The sequence below is a fragment of the Oncorhynchus masou genome, chromosome 23 (genome assembly GCF_036934945.1).
Source record: "Oncorhynchus masou masou isolate Uvic2021 chromosome 23, UVic_Omas_1.1, whole genome shotgun sequence".
Taxonomy (NCBI): Eukaryota; Metazoa; Chordata; class Actinopteri; order Salmoniformes; family Salmonidae; genus Oncorhynchus; species Oncorhynchus masou.
In genome coordinates this window covers 41103502-41121479 of record NC_088234.1, presented here as the reverse complement: position 1 = coordinate 41121479, position 17978 = coordinate 41103502, and the positions used below count along the sequence as shown (strand labels likewise).

At 40.3% G+C, this 17978-nt stretch overlaps 1 protein-coding gene across 3 annotated transcripts; it reads right to left on the bottom strand.

The window, feature by feature from the left end:
• Positions 1-516: 516 nt before the first annotated feature.
• Positions 517-17301, bottom strand: LOC135510843 (rab11 family-interacting protein 2-like). 3 transcript variants are annotated; one of them, XM_064932122.1, is made up of 7 exons: positions 17110-17301; positions 15905-16550; positions 9618-10018; positions 9113-9482; positions 8534-8597; positions 5650-5884; positions 517-1477 (listed from the first exon to the last, which is right to left on the bottom strand). In XM_064932122.1, the coding sequence occupies exons 2-6, from the start codon at positions 16255-16257 to the stop codon at positions 5657-5659; spliced, it is 1416 nt and encodes a 471-aa protein (XP_064788194.1). In that variant the 5' UTR covers positions 16258-16550; positions 17110-17301; the 3' UTR covers positions 517-1477; positions 5650-5656. The 3 variants fall into 3 exon arrangements, with proteins under 3 accessions (XP_064788194.1, XP_064788193.1, XP_064788195.1); XM_064932121.1 differs by having other exon boundaries at positions 517-5884; XM_064932123.1 differs by lacking the exon at positions 5650-5884.
• Positions 17302-17978: the final 677 nt, after the last annotated feature.

Sequence of the window (17978 nt, the reverse complement as noted above, 5' to 3'; positions counted from 1 at the left end):
AATCTGATATTTTAAAAAGATGAAAAGCAGCAAAAATAATAACCTAATTCTATCAGTATAATGAATGAAAGCACAATTTGGCGCCTACATGATATTCGATGTAGGACAATTCAGGTAAAGATCATCAAGAATAAATACTTTTTTTTTTCCTAACAAAAAAAATAAATTAATAGAGGTTAACAATTTGTACACAATAGGCACAAAAAAGTATGTCTCATTGATGTTCGCTAGGACAAGCTTTACTAAAAGCAGCTATGGCATTTTATGGAATACCATTGAATTCTCTATGTCCAAGTTAATTGTGATTGGGAGGATTTGCAGTAAACGGTGTTTGTTATTAAAAATATATATATATATAAAAAAAAAACAGCAACGCGATATGTAGATTGTAGAATGTAGATTGTATCATCCAAACAGGAAATCGGACTGTATCCTGACTTGATATGTGGTCATTCAGTTACTACACCATATTTCACCCTACTTTACCCATACAAATATACAATATAGAAATTAGAATGTAAAAATGGACCATTGTTTTTATTTTTATAAGTAAACAAAAGACTGGAAGAAGCAACAAAGTTGGTTTAAAATGTGTGTGACTTCATCTCAGCGTCATCACTGGTTGTGACTTCTGAGGTATCCATAGTTCACAACAGGGGTCACCATACACTTAGTAAGTGCACAACTTTGAATAACAATCCTATTCATCTAAAACACCATTGAACACTGTAGATGGCACAACAGTGTACAAAAAAAAGTGACAAAATATAAACTTTCTGCTAATTAGGTGAGACATGTTTGTCATCACTGACATTAGCTCCATGAAAGCAAGTAAACTCAAGAGAGGGAAAACGTTTTGGTAACACAGTAATACGTTTTACCTACTGACAGTAATAAGTAAATAATAACTATGTAAAGTAACCTTTTTCACAAAGCACTGTTTTAAGAAAGTTCAGTAGCACTCATTAATGGTAGACTCAGAAATATGACACCATACACAGCGGGAGACTTTATGCTTAACACATACAGTACCAGTCAAAAGTTTGGACACCCACTTATTCAAGGGTTTTTCCTTTATTTTTACATTGTAGAACAATAGAGGAGACATAAACTATGAAATAACACATTTGGAATCATGTAGTAACCAAAAAAAAGTGTTTAATTAACAAATAAGAAAATACTTCCGATTATTCAAAGTAGCCTCCCTTTGCCTTGATGACAGCTTTGCACACTCTTGGCATTCTCTCAACCAGCTTCATGAGGAATTCTTTTCCAACAGTCTTGAAGAAGTACTCACATATGCTGAGCACTTGTTGGCTGCTTTTCCTTCACTCTGCAGTTCGACTCATCCCAAACCATCTCAATTGGGTTGAGGTCATGTGATTGTGGAGGCCAGGTCATCTGAAGCAGCACTCCATCACTCTCCTTGGTGAAATAGCCTTTACACAGCCTGGAAGTGTGTTGGGTCAATGTCCTGCTGAAAAACAAATGAGAGTCCCACTAAGTGCAAACCAGATGGGATGGCGTATTGCTGCAGAATGCAGACTACCTCGTGAAGCTGGTTGAGAGAATGCCAAGAGTGTGCAAAGCTGTCATCAAGTCAAAGGGTGGCTATTTTGAAGAATATAAAATATAACATATTTTGATTTGTTTAACACTTTTTTGGTTACTACATGATTCCATGTGTTATTTCATAGTTATGTCTTCACTATTACAAAGATAAAATAAAGAAAAACCCTGGAATGAGTAGGTGTCCAAACTTTTGACTGGTACTATAAATTGATACTTAACCATAAAGGTCATAGCAGAATTTGTGTAAGCTGTGTAGAACAAATATTTTTGTCGTAACAGTGTTGTTATTGAAGCAAAATGTCATGGAGACAAACAAATTGAGAGTGGTCTGTTTTTTGACAAGCTGATACTGTTTGTTATGCTGTCAGAACTATTTATGGTAACATATCATAAAACTGTCACGATATATTATATTTTTGGCCATACTTTGGACAGTATGAAGGCTGTATGACAAACTATTTAGCAAAACATACAAAATGTAAAAAAAAAATATACACACACACACACACACATATATATATATATATATATATTTTTTTTACAACAGGTTAACATAGGCCCTTGTTAAAATCTGTACTGATAGTTTGATTTGTAGATGTGTTAGTACACTGTATTACAAGCAAAATTTTACCAATAACCTTTCGGGAAAGAAATTACACTGCTCATTGTTGGATCAAAGTGCTAAGGCTAACATTTTAACAAATTAAACAAACTCAGCCAGCAAATGTATTACAATGTAGCAACACACCTTGATTCTATTTCCTTCAAATAATTCAAACAAGAATCAGTAAATCTACAAACTGAACCACTTGTACCCAAAGGAATCCGATTTTTCTCTGTAGACAAACAATGACAGATCACAAGTGTAGAACGGATGTCATTCTGACATGTTCGAATTGAGTACACAATATAATGATGTAAAAAAAAATGTAGAGAATTTGTAGATGGACACCAATTGAATATTAAACATGTCGATAAATTATATTTATTGCACTTACCAGTACCAGTGAAGTAAAGCTAGAACTACTTGACCAATGGTTTATACTTATTTTTGTATGACAATGTATGGGCCTACATTGACTGTAAATAAAGGTCATACAATGCGCTTGGTCCTAAAGACAAATACAGTCATCACGGGTCAGTAACCAGGTTTCCATCCAACCTTTTGATGCGAGTAACAGGCTGGATGGAAACAGAACATTTGTCGGTACACTTTTCAAATGTCGACAAAACAAAATACGCTAGACAAGGTGGGATCTTTTTGTCGGTGAAATTAATTATGCGAGAAATGTCGGAGGAAACTCTTTTGCTCAAATACTGATACAATAACCATCACACTGAGGTAAACTTGGGAGTCACGCGATGGCACGTGTGGTCCTCCCACAATGACTCGTTGGGAAAGCAAGCAGTTTTAGGCTACAGATTAAATCCATTATGAGGAACTTCACAGGGTGGTGAAAGTGCAAGGTGATGAGCTTGATTCTCCTTTTAAATAAATAGCGAGGGTCTTATTCTGGTGACATGATTTTGTCCATAATCTCCTGCGGAATTAGTCTCACACATATCATATTAAAAACGGCAAACATTTCTCTCCGCCCCATGGCAAAATGTGTAGAATTGCAGCAAACTTGCTTTTAAACTGCAACATTTTCTCTACACCCCATGGCAAAATGTGTAGAATCGCACAAATATATCTCCGCTGTCAAGAGGGAGCCACAAATGTTTGCGATCACAGTCAAAGTTGCCCATCCCTGATGTAGGCTGTATCCACACTAGATCTGTGAGCTGTTGGCTAGAGCTCATGTTGCAAAACCAGAGTGGGCACACTAGGTGTATAAAACACACCATTTTTTTCTGAGAGAAAACCATCAGTAGAGTTGAAAATGCGATGGAAACCCATTTAACTTGTATTCGGTACATGGGAATTTAACCGCCAAATGTATTTTTATGTGCATTGCGTCATCACGCAGAGCCTTTTATCCGCAACAAGTCCATTTGATGGAAACATCTCTGGTGGGAAAACATGTATATTGTCTTTATGCAATTTTTTTGAATATTCAAATGAAAATCTGTCGCTAATTGGATGGAAACCTAGCTTTTGATAAAAAAACAACAACTGAAATAACAAACCCAAAAGCAATGACTTTGGAGTTGATATGATGGACAATGGCAGCTCGTTGAATGAATTCACTTTGGTGTAAACACTGGAGGCGGCTTCAATAGCAGTGTCTTTAGTTTGCCTCCACTCAATTACATTCTGCACCAGCACGATGCCGAGACATTCTATATAATCAAATTGACCAGAGAAAATAGTGTTCACCTATTTTTTTTTGCTTTCACTGGAAGGTCACAAAGTTCGAATGCAGTGTCACATTGTTTTCAGATCTGTTTTTGGATATGCAATGTCTTGAGTAAGAATTCAGTAGTGCTTAGTACCTACCCCCATAAGAGTAACTTTAAATAATATAATTTTGTACAAAGATGGCAAATGTCAAGAGAGAGGTCCAAAGCATCCTAATGCCAAAAGGCTCAGATCAATGTCACAGACAGGCGGATAACATTGTATTCACACCTCCAGTATATCAACACAATCCTTGCCTACAGTAAGAGGCATGTAAAGGCCCGATTGGCTGAGTGAGAGTTTGTTTCATAATCCTGCATCTTGGTCTGAAGTGTAAACAGTCATTACAGCTCTATTCAAATTAGCACATCAAACCTTATTCAATAAACTAATGTACTTTTCTTTTTTTTCTTCTTTTTTTTTAATTTTTTTTTTTTTACACAAGTGTGATAACTTAACACGTGGTGTTTGGTACATTTTAATACTTAGGCCATACATATTTTACTAAACACTTAACAGATATATATATATTTTTTAAAAGTGAAGTGACCAAGCTGAAACAAAAAATAAGTAGCCCCTATTATTAAAGACATGCTCCGGTATTCTTTTAAACCTCCCACTTTGGGCTGGATATGTCAATGAGTAGTTTATACATGCATAATCTATAAGCAGAATTACTGTCTTACTTCAATTAGCCATGAAATCCCTAGTTTTTCTTTATACTGTGCTACACCATTTCCCCCCACATGGGCTAGTCCCCTAGCAGCACGAGTTCAACAAGTTAACTTTAGCACCTCGCCATATGAATGACAGCTAGCAAGATGCACATGATGCACCCACAGCAGAGCGAGAGACATGCTACTTTTAGAATGACTAGCTAAAAAGTATACAAAAGTACTAGATAACCCCTTTAAAATACTACAGCAACCTTAGTTCAACACCTAGATTTTAAGTGATTTTAGGGGGGGACGGGGACATTATTTTGATCAAAACATGCCATTTTTTCAGTGGGACATAATCTCTTTTTAAAGTGAAGAGGGCCACCCGTTAAACATTTAATTACATTTGTATGGCCTTAGTGTTAAAATGCAAATCTAGCTTGATGGTGGTTCCATGTGCACACAATAGCCTCAGAAGCTGTTTGTGTTTTTCCCCCCATGTTATGCATGTGTGAAAGTGCACCGGTCTATTGTATACACTATTGTGAAAACGTGTACACCTTGAAGAAACGGTCACGGATGGCATAAACCCACTAGTTTTGTTTCTTATCCCACTGGTCTCTGCTATAAGGTGTTCTGATGGATCTGTGAGACATTGCCATTCTTTCAATTCGGCTGAATATGGAAAACAAAGGAAATGTCATGCAAAGAACAGAGCAAGAGGTATAATAACAAAAAAAGGATGAGTGGATCACTACACAACAACTGATTCACAGGTTAGTATTTCTATAATTATGGGAAAGCCATGGGGTTTGTTAAAATGCAAGTCAAATTGTCAGATATTTATGTAGTCGGGTGTACTTCACTTCCCAATAAAATTGGATGGGGAAACTGGTGTACATTCAAATCAAAGCATGCAAAACCTATTAAAATAAAAATTCAAAAAATAAAAATGGTGATTTGGCATGGGTCAATCCCCTTCTCTTCATTTTTGTTCTATACCCACAATACATTTCACAATGGCTAGTATGGGCCCTCACTGAAACAAGAGCATATCGTTGGGACCCCTAACTCTACCTTGATACTAGTTCTTTTTGGAGATTTTCCCCGCTTTCCTCTTGGGCTCGTAGGGTGTCCGTAGAATGCTCGGCGTCTCCTCCATAACGCGCACCAGCAGGTTATCAATGTAGTCTTCCAGTTCACGGATATGGGCGTCCTTCTTTTTCACCACCCCCTTCTGCTTGATGAGCTCGTGCACCACCTCGTCGAAAGATAAGTTGCTATAGGAAGCCGCGCTCGTCTGCATCGTCTCCTGCGGGTGCAAACCACAGACATTATGATGACGTCAACATTGACGGCGCCATTTACACAAAATAAAAGTGTATTTCTCCAAACGAGATGCGAGACAATTCCCAAGAAAAAACCTAAGCAAAAGGTAAATTAGTGCTAAAAATTATCTAAAGTAAGACAGAAGGTGGGCTAGGCCAGGGAATCCCTCGTATTACGGCAGACTAACTGCCTAATTATTTTTGGAATTTTAACTTTATTTGACTAGGCAAGTAAATTCTTATTTTCAATGACGGCCTAGGAACAGTGGGTTAACTGCCTGTTCAGGGGCAGAACGACAGATTTGTACCTTGTCAGCTCGGGGATTTGAACTTGCAACCTTTCGGTTACTAGTCCAACGCTCTAACCACTAGGCTACCCTAAAGGTGTTAGGAAAAATGCCACAAACTATGTCATGGCTGCACATGTTCAGCCCGTATAACCGGGTAGCAATCACAACTAATTGAGAGGCTGTGATAAGACGTCACTCCACAGGTTTGTTAGCATTGTCGTCACCATTGCATTTCACTTCAGGTGATCTGATCTGATCAAGTGTTCAATAGTGTTCAACAGAAACTCTGCGATGGCTCAAACAATCAGGAATCCTGTGGAAGGGAATCTGATGTGTTGTTTAAGTATCAGTTCTAAAAAATAAAAAAAGAAGCTTTCAACTCCCATTACCTCTTTAAATCTTAAAGCACATTTCCTCTCCTCACAAGCCAGCCTAGGCAGAGACCTTGACCAGCTGGCAGACAAGAGCATCACATTCAAATGAAACCACGCCGCAAACAGTAATTAAGACAACAAAAAAATTGGAAGCTGCCTGGGAACGGCGGAGTGCATATTTCAGGAATAAAAAGGTCAGACTAATGAACAGGAAAAGAAAGATGCAACCAAACTATTTTGGTCGAGTTTCTTCTTTAGAGGACCGGGTGCATCACAGTCTGTGCCGATCCCATTATGGAGGGACGAGAGGAGCTTCTGCTTTTTTTTAACGAGGTACCATGTTACCGCTTCAACAAATGGACATGGTTCCACCAGGCAGATACAGCAGCAAAGCCATCAACTTGTTTAAAATACTACACTCAGTCCCCTTCCCCTCCCTGTGCCCAAACCAAGCTGCCATCGCTGTGCGGTGTCTACGACAGGAAGACGACCAAGTGCCGGACCATATTTACTGTAACTCATCCTAGTATGAGAAACAATGAAACTAAAAATGTGAGGATCCCTAGAGTTTATGTCCAAACAAAAGAGGACTAAGGCAGGGGATCACACTAAACACGCCGGTCCTTTTATTTCCATTGTTTCCAATGGTATGTGGACATGCTAGGTGTGCTGCGGTCCATCCTAGGTACGCTTCGAGTTATTTTGTTGTCGCTTTCTGGGCAGCCAAAGTTGAAAGTAGCTAAGCAAAGTGCCTCACGTTTTTAGTCAGAGAAAAACAGGTGTTGTTAGTGGGGGTGTATCAACCGCTTACTGGGGAAGTGAATATGTTTTTGGAGACAAAGTGAAAATGTGCTGAGAAATAGGCCTTTTTTGCGCTACCAGAGAAAATGAAGAGCAAGAGACAACCAGTTCCGCTGAAAGACTTTCCTAACATGAATCAAGTTACCAGCTCCGTTTCATTATACTGTATGAGCAATTGTGCCCATGACACACATGCCAAAAAGCCCCAGACATGATATAAAGCTACACAGCCGGGAGCTGTAGTAGCTGGTGACAGAGGCCTGGAAATGACCATGAACTACCAAAGTACTGACATTTTTTCCTCGATCAGTAGTGAGGAGGAGATAAGGCGAGCACACTTGGCATTCTCCAGTTGTCTCATTACTGCTTCTAATGAGCTCTGCTTTGAGAATTTAAAAGCTCCGTTCTTTAAAATCTCTCACTATCCTTCCCCTCCTCCCTCACTGGTTAATTAGCTTGGGCCTGAAAGGAGAGGAAATGGAACTGCCAGTTCATTTCTGCTAGTGCAGAGTATGGAGGGGCACATGTGGTTAAGACAACTCCTCAACACCCACAACGAGAGGTGAGGAAAGCCATTATCAGCATCCGTTTCTCATTTCAACATCACTTTGGAAGCTGCTCTCTTACCATGTTAATACTAATTCTGCAGTGTAATGGCCAGCGACTACTAGAATTAAGCACCATGAGAGCGTTTTATTCTTATTTGTCTTTGGGTGGGGGTGTGACAAAACTAAGTTGGCAAATACCCCCATCAAACCAATGAAAAATCTCATACAGATTTCTCCCCCCCCAAAAAAGAAAAAAAGTGTTCCAATTATGGTACCAGTACGATATAATAGTACATCACCTGACCTTAGAAACTGAAACTCACACTGTTTCAAATGATGAGCCGGGTCAGATGATGACCACTGTTCATTAGTTTAATGACACTCATAGTGAACTGTCAAAGACAGAAAAGACAGCAGTTCAGAGACCAACATCACCAGCTGCAATGTCAAGTGAGATCGGGGAGAGCTGCTCAATTAAAAGTCAGTGGTGTTCTGAACCTCAGAACAAGTCCCCCCAAAAAACCAGGACCATGCTTTTTGTTTTTTCCCCCTTCTTGCCCCCCCCCCTTCATTTTATTTGAGATTAGTTCACAAAAAGTGTACAAGGTATGATCTCTTACATTTTTCTTTCCGTGGTTCTCTCTTGCCTTTCGGATGTCTCCATTCGTGGTGGGATTTTTATCGCTGCAAAACATCCATGTACACTGAATTACAAAATCATCAAAACACATCAAATCATATTTACCTGTGGCTGAGGGTTATATTACCAATAACCTGCCCACCATTTTTTTTTTACCACCATGTATCCTCTACCTTAACCTAAATTACCACAGAGGTAGTGTATGGTGGCAGCTGTTTTTGGGCAACCCTACCAAATTCACATAGAAAAGCGAGTTATAGATCTGTCACTCATTGAAAGCAAGTCTAAGACGCATTAGATCTGTTCTATGTGCACTATTTCTATGCTTTGGGTTCTTAAGTTTTGTTTTTGCATTTTTTACTTTTGGTTTTTGTAGACCAGCTTCAAACAGCTGAAAATACAATACTTTCGGTTATGAAAAATACATTTCAAAATGACCGTTTCTTATTGGAGGAAGCCCCTACCCGTTTCAGTTTGTTTTCTTCCGTTTAGTGCTTATTAATGAACATGACCCTTGCTTGGATACCATACATGGTGGTGTGGACGTGAAAAGCTTTACCTTGTATTTTTGTGTGAGAGGAAGGGGTTGGTTGGTTGGGTGTTTCCCTGAGAGTCGCTGCTGAATGGGTTGCTGGAGCGCAGGTCTCCAGAGCTGCCCGAACGCCCCCCGTTGTTTGTCTTGCGTCCCTCCTTCTTCCCGGTCACACGTTCCAGCAGGCTGACCTTCTCCTTCTTCTCCTTTTTCTCGCCTCGGTCCCACAGCTGGCCCTGCTCCCCCTCGAACGGGTTGCGGTTGCGTGGGAGGGTGGCGTACTTCTGCGGCAAGCCGTCGCTGATATGAGTAAAAGGATCACCTTGCCCCTCGCTGTCCTGGTAGCCTGGCACCTCGCCCTGGGAGCGCCTGTGAGGGGCGGCACCACTCTCTTTCTCTGTGAAACACAAACAATTTACCTGAAACATTCATGGAAGCAATACTAATCACTAACAAAGAAAGATGGAACAGGTAGGCTAATACAAGTAAATACTAAAATAGGCCTAATACTAGAGGAAGCTGCTGTCCTTACCCAGCTGTTCCATGGAGTTTCTAGAGTCCAGCTTGGGGCGGAAGTGAGTGCCAATGAGGTCAGACATGGAGCGGGCTGCAGAGAGCGTATGGGAGCCGGCCAGTAGGTGTCTCTTGATCTTGGGCTCTGGCTGATGGTCAGAAGCACTGGGTTGGCGAAGGGTCTCCGAGTCACACATGGCGGAGCGGGGCAGGATGGCTGAGGTGGTGTCGGAGAGACCACCGTCGTGCTTGCGCCCCTTCATCTTGTCCTTGAGTTTGGTGAAGGGCGAGCGGGGCTTGTCCTTTATGGAGAGGTCAAACATGCTGGCCGTCATGTTGTTCCTCATGAACTGAATGCTGACCTGGATCTTCCCTCTCTCCTTCCTCTTCTTCCCTGGCCTGGAGTCCAGGAAGTACCAGCTAAAAGAAGGGATGATTATTAGCCATCTGTAAATTGGGTATGTGGGACATTTAAATGAATACAGGAATATAAGATTCAAAGATCAAAGAACACATCAGGTGCCATTGTTGGGTACTAAAACAGTGCATTCTCAACAAGTTAAAAAGAAATGTTTCTATTCTGAATTCATTTAGGTTTGTCATGGCAATGTATTCATTTTTAAATGAATACATTTTAAACATGTTTTCCAATATTGGTGTAAAGTGGTTTATAGAAGCAGTGGAAAATATAGGCCTATTATTTAATGCATCTAAACTCTAGGCTTTGACAACTTCTTCAAGGTGACATGCTGCATCCATTTTTAGGTGAAAACTATCAATAGAGGTAGAATACAGAAGATCTGAGAGTACATACACTACCGTTCAAAAGTTTGGAGTCACTTAGAAATGTCCTTGTATTTGAAAGAAAAGCTGATTTTTTTGTCCAATGTTAAAATAACATCAAATTGATCAGAAATACAGTGTAGACATTGTTAATGTTGTAAATGACTATTGTAGCTGGACATGGATGATTTCTTAAATGGAATCTATATGGGCGAATAGAGGCTCATTATCAGCAACCATCACTCCTGTTTTCCAATGTCACGTTGCGTTAGCTAATCCAAGTTTATAATTTTAAAAGGCTTGGCATAGCGTTCATAGCTACGCATGGCATAGCGTTCATTTCTCAGAACAAGAATAGACGGAGGAGTTTCGGAAGAAAGTTTGTTGTTTCTAGCTGTTTTGAGCCTGTAATCGAACCCACAAATGCTGACGCTCCAGATACTCAACTGGTCTAAAGGAGGACCGTTTTATTGCTTCTTTAAATCAGACCAACAGTTGTCAGCTGTGCAAACATAATTGCAAAAGGGTTTTCCAATGATCAATTAGCCTTTTAAAAAACGATAAACTTGTAGTGCTTTTCTTATAAAATAAATAAAAGGACATTTCTAAGTGATCCCAACCTTTTGAACGGTGTGTAACTGAATGGAGCTGCTTCCTTTGGAAGAAATTAGTAGAGTGGAGACCCAAAACCATCTGTGTTGGACACATTTCCCCGTGGAACAGCACCAACCATTATGTATGTTTTTTAAATGGAAGCTTTTCACCTGCCTGAGAATTAATATTAGAGGCTACCCAGACCCCTCTTTTACGGTGCTGCCACTCTCTGTTCATTATCTATGCATAGTCACTTTAACTCTTCCAACATGTACATATTACCTCAATTACCTCGACTAACTGGTGCCCCCGCACATTGACTCTGTACCGGTACCCCCTGTATATAGCCGCGCCATTGTTATTTTACTGCTGCTGTTTAAATATTTGTTACTTTTGTTTTCTATTTAACACATACTTTTCTTAAAACTTCTTAAGGCATTGTTGGCTGCCGTTTTCGGGGGAATGTGACAAATAAAATGTGATTTGATATGAAGGACAAACATAATTCCCTGCAAACTATGATGGTCTGAATCTCGAAAAGAATGTTGAATAATATTGTTCGTCGAGGCCACTCTGCTCCTGTTTGTTTAACCTCTTTGCTTCGCCTGCTGGAAGTAATACGATTGATGCCTTCGCTGTGAGAAAAAGGGACGACATTTGCACAAATCTGGCCTTTGTTCAGAACTGCTATGACAAGCAATTGGGAAATTACAAAGGCAATGGTGCAAGACAACCACGCAACTCATACATGCTAATGAGAATGATGGCTTCTCTGTAGCCTAAGCCTAGTTCATACAAACCAAGGGTATGTTGATTGCAGAAATGTAGAACTAGGAAGAAACCTCACTCAAAATACAAAGTCAACATTTAAACCACCTCTCAAACAGCATAGGTGTTCTGGCAAATTCCACAATTCCTTAATGGGCACAACCTCTGACTGTCCAAGCTTTAACCTACTTCTGTCATGGGAAAGGTGGACAGGGATTCTATTTTTTTGCCCTAAACTGTTCTCAGACTGAGTGGCCAAAGAATCGCCATGGCATGGGCCTCTTGGTCAAGCTAGCCTAATTCCCATAGTGGTGGTCTCTGTCCTCCGGAGCATGATCTAAGAGCCACACAGCACGCTGCTGAGAGGGGGCCAGCCCTGTACTTCACATGGGTGTCAAGGCCAAGATAAACCTCCCTCTGCCTGGAACCACAATACTCCCACTCTACCCAGACCGCTGGGAAACTCCTCACAATCAACAAACACAGGTGTGCGATAATTAGGAGCTGCCTACTCCGATGTCAAGATGGACTCTCCTCCCCATGCGTCTGCTTGAAAACACAGCGAACGGACACAGCTAGCTAGCAAACCTGGAACTGCTCCAGTATATGGATATGGTAGCACAAGAGTAGGCTTAGGCCTCTGGCTCATTCTATGCAAGTCAGTTGTGTTGATGACTAAATTCCAGTCCATTGACATCTCCACAACAGCTCTGTACGTGAATAACTGCCAACCCTGGAGGTGCATCAGCTCTGGCACCTTAAATAAATACAACCATCAACAGTTGATTATGACATATCGCAATTCACCCCAACTAGCGGGTGAAGAGGAAGTGTGGTAATGTGTTGTCATGATGAAATGTACTGATGGCTAATTGACACCAGATCCTCCTAACTATGTTCCTGTTCCTCTGAGCAGAACGTAGGCTTAGGCTACTCATCATGTAGGCCTAGCTAACTACAACAATTTGTGCAATGGTAATTCTACACAGCCAAAAATAACTTTATGTAGCCGGCCTGGATTGGGTGGAGCTGGTGTGGTGTTTTTCTCCATACATTCACACCACTGGAAAAACTATTATAATTTGAATCAGAATTAGTAACAAGACATGTCTGGCCAGCTCCACCACATTCATTTAACATAAGCTAATACCCAAAGGGACACACCACAACATTCAGCCAATGCCATGTCCGCAAATGCCAGTTTACCATCTCAATTCCAGTATAAAGGCAAGACTAAGCAAGGACATTTGTTCATTGTGTGATTACTGGAATTGGGGTGGAACAGTTTGCTGTATTAGCACCTACGCTGTGATAAGACACAGAAATAATCTGATAGCACTGCTGTTCTCGCTGGACTAGTTCACCAACTACAAAGACTGCACCCAAGTCAACTCAATTACACCATGAATGGCAGCCTATTCTCAAAAGACTAACCTCTTGATTCATTATCAACAAAGCCCATTTTTTAACGAACCCAATGGCGTAGCCTATGTCACAATAAGACAGATGTACTGGCAACCTCTGTTTGGGGCCCAAACTTTGGGCCTATGCTAAAGTGGCAAAGTGGAGGTGGTTTTGAATCTAAGAATCTTTATTCGTACAATTATACCACATAAAAACATGTGGAACGCTGACCACATACTCTATGTGTGTGACCCCCCCCCCCCCCCAATATCAGGTGATCTAGGCTAGTCTACCCTACTCTCTGAATCATATACCGAAATAAGGATATGTTCAATGGTATTTCTGCAGTTTAGCCACATGACATGAACGAGACAGTTCTGCAAATCCTCTTTCCTACTCTTTGCTGCTCCTGAAACATCAAACAGAGAACTAGGGAACCAAAGGCCTAGCACTGTTCAATGTGACTACGGATTCTTTGTGGCCAGTGTGTTTGTGAGTGTGGGGTCGAGAGTAGAAGACACATTTCCTATTTAACAGTTGTAAAGTTGTACTGTACTCAGGGTATCTGCAGGGTCCATGAAATTGAATTTTAAGACTTTTAAACACCTTTAATGCCACTCGGAATGCAATTTAATACCAATTTTGGAGGTCTGTGCACGCCACACACCTGCTAATATTTCCCTCCAGAAATGAGCCCATGTTGGGAAAAAGTTGTATTTTCAGGACTGGTTCCTTCCCCAAAGGCTATAGCCTACATGGCTCATATTATCAGACAGGTGTGCTATTTTAGCATCGTACATTCTCCTGTAGCTTAACGGATTTGTAGCATAGTGGCTAGGCTATAGATGACTGAAGGATGGGGGGTGGCTCATCTGCATTTGTTTAGGCTACCCCAATGGGCTAATCATTAGGTAGATCACAAACTCTTAAGTGTTTAGAATTTTGGCTTCGATACCAATACTAGCTATAATGATACTCGATACCACAAACAATATCTTAAAGTAAAATATACAGCACTGTTAATGTATAAAACAGTGACAACGCTCCATGAAGATGGAACTTTTTTCTTCTTTTCTTTTTCTTAAAAGTGCATTGTTGGTTAAGGCCTTGTAAGTAAGCATTTCGCTGTAAGGTCTACAGCGGTTGGATTCAGCGCATGTGACATTTTTTGTTGTTGATTTGATTCTGATTTGATCTGGAGAGCTACGCCACTGGGTGTGCAGGTTTTTGATCCAACACTGCTCAAAACACCCGAGTCAGCTCAATAAGGTCCTTCTCTCATTCAGTGAATCAGGTATCAAAGGCTATCCTTCAAACCAAGGTAGCTAAGCGTGGGAGAGCTCTAGACAGTGTTTTAAAAAAAAAGGTTTTTTTTAAACAATACAAAACATACACCTAAAAAAAAAAACAGCAGCATACAGAGATGGGCACAAACATCGATGACATTACACCTGCCCAGACCCACCTGCTCACACCCCCATCTCTAGCACCCACATTACTACCCGCCACATGGCCTCAAAGTGCACCATTTTTTCAACCACCTACTTTCAACATTTAGATAATAAAGCATTTGACCTTTCCATTGTCTTAACGATGGAGGATTGGTTAACTTCCAGTTAACTTCTTAGGGCTGAAATCCTGTTAACGGGATCGATATGACAACAGCCAGTGAAAGTGCAGGGCGCCAAATTCAAAACGACAGAAATCTCATCATTAAAATGATCATTGTCTCCAAGATGATTGACGAGAAAAGGATTGTCCAGCCCATTGGGTGTCTCACTGCGCCCTCATGTGCCATGTCTTGAAATAAATATGCAGACAGACGGATTCAAATTAAATGTACATTGTAATACTTCTGACAGACAACATTGTAACTCTGCCCATAAAATTTGTTTTACAGCATTCCCAGAAGGCATTGATTGAGTCATTGCTAGTTTTACACTTAAGACATGGCTCTGCCGTTGTGCTGTAGAATTTGTGAATGGGTCTCTTTGTATAATACATTTCATACATTAGTTTATACTGGATTAAGCGCAAACTTTCGTTAACTTTAATTTCATTACTTATGTTCCAACATTCCATTCATCTTGTGCCAATTTCAGTTCTTTTTAAGTCTTGGTTCCAATAGTTCTCTCTCTTCTTTTTTTTCTAAGAGATTGTTAGTTGGATAGGCTCTCTGCGAGGTTGTATATCTTACCATCATATAAAAATAATTTTCTGACTCAAATAGTATTCCCTCCAGACTGTTCTGATGTTTCAAATCATAATTTTGTGATATGAAACTTTTAAGTTGCATGTATTGGAAAATATCTACATTGGTCTGTCCAAAATTGCTTTTTAATTCTATCATGGAAATAAATACATTTCCCTATTACCAAGTAATTTACAGTTTCTATGCCTAGACTTTTTGCAGTGCAAAGACATTTTTTTTTTAGCTAGTTCATCTGAAATGGCGCACAGAGGTAGATAGCTCTAACATCTTGAAAGTGTGCCTCAAGTATTATTTGAAGTTCAATTGTTTTTATTATTTACCACGATGGCAACACTTAAGCAGCAGCGCAACATAACGGAAACACTGTAGTCAGTTCTGTCACATTTAAGACTCTTGAAACAGAATTTAAGACTCAAGGCCTTTAAATCAGATCAATTCATTGAAGATTAAGATTTAAGGACCCACGGACACCCTGTGTACTTTTGTTCCGAAACTTCCTTGAAAGGGAAAAACCTTATTTAGTTTGATTAGTTGGCAATACTTACTCTGTTTTCCTTCGCTCCTTGTTATCAAAAATATCATTGAGATTGATGGTACTCTGGCCCAGGAATTTATCCATCCCCACCAGGGACCTGTGCATCACGATAAGGCATAATTCATAGATTTCTGGATTGCCCTCCAGAAGCAGACCAGGCAGTTCAAAGGCGGCTTCTTCTCTCCACACTGGGTTGAGTGTTTTCTCTGCCACAGATGTTGAGTACTTCTCTTTGCCCAGCTGGATGATAGCGTAGGCGTCATTGTTGCCATGCTTACCCTTAGCTTGTAGGTCAGTTGCTTGGAGAACGGTGGCTTGGACATGAGTTGGGAACCACGTTTGTGCCTGCTTTGCTAGTGACATGATCAGCTCTGTTTATGTGTGGTTAGTCATTCAAATGTATGTGCAGGTGAATTGACCTTAAAAAGTGATGACAGAGCATGCAAATATTAACAACTTATTTGTAGGGCCATGTTGACTAGTGATATGTAGATGTAGATAACTTACAGTGCTTTTTGGTCATATATTTACATGTACAGCTAGTAACATCTCAAAAGTCTGCAGCTAACTAATTCCTTCAGTCCATCTTACACACTTGTCTTTTGTGATTAACGTTAACATATCACAAATGTCCAGGCCACTGTAAGGCAAGTCATCTGAAAGCAAAATGGGAGATAAGAGTTACACATTGTAAGAGGTCGTGCAGGTTGACTAGATAACTTTACTACAGATGCGCTAGTTAGCTAGCTAACTATGATTGAAGCTAAGCAGGCTAGCGAGTTAACAAGCTAAACTGCTGACATCAATCACCATTTCCAGCTTGGCTGAAGTAAGCTAAATAACTATGCAGCAGGGTTCTCCAACCCTGTTCCTCGAGAGCAACCGCCCTTTGGGGTTTCGCTCGACCCTAATCTAGCACACCTAGCTAATTCTAATAATTAACTAACGTTAGCTGATTAATAACTGGGTTGAAGCGGAAGCGAAAACAAACAGGGGGGCAGCTTTACAGGAAAGGGGTTGGATAACTCTTGATATACAGCAACAACACAAAAAAAAGCATGTTCTTCAGTTCTATTGCATTTGTCATATTGTGACACACCACCGGTTATTATACAATAATAACGTTGCAACGTAGTAGTATTGATTACTAGACGTTCATTAGATTGAACAGCTGATGTTGGCAAGCTAGCGAAACAAGCTTCCTCACTACTGTACCTCGTCATTTTCTCAAAACGTGTGACATGTTTCCATCCTGTAAATCCACTCGATTGTTGTTGGACATATTTCACAAATAATCAATTGGAAAATGATTTATTGGAGCTTAATTTCGTTATTTTACAGCCTGCTAGCTAGCTGTACCAGCCCAAACTAGCTAACTTCCTTGTTGGTCTACTACATCCGCCACAATCACCGGTGAAAGTTCAAGCTCCTCCTCTGTTGCTGTGGAAACTAAATGTTTCAGGAGCTCGCGCCTTATCTTTAACGTGTCAAACAAGTTGTGCCTGCCCTGCGTACACAGTAGACTACACAGACTTTGTTCATAACCAGAAAAAAGTCTAAACCATGGAAGAAGAATGTGCCTTTTTGAAAAAGCAGGTAAAACATATCCGTGTGATACTCACGTAGGCACAGTGTATAGACACTTGATTCAGTGATACAGTTTTCTAAATTGGGAGAGTGTGTTCATGCTGAAAATGCTAAATGCATTCAAAATTGCTCTGGTTAGAGGAGTGAAGCCTAAACATATAGTAATTTGCAGTAATTAATTAAAACTAGGAAGGTATAAGGTTGAAATTATGTCTTTATGATTCTCACCCCCAAATCTATGCAATGTAAATATCTGGTTGGTTTTGCTCCTCTAAAATGAAAGGAGAAAAGGAGGCCCTGGCCAATGGCATTCCATGGGGTTCAAACACCTCCTCCCTCTCACCTGTGAGGTTTGTGGGTGTCTGGGGCGTGGAGGGGAAAGAGGGTGCTCTTGAAAGATGTAAATCACAAGAACATGGGAACTGCTTTGTCTTCTGAGTGGCTGCATGTATGTGCAGATAAGGGAGTTCATTTGAATGAATATAGACATGCATGTC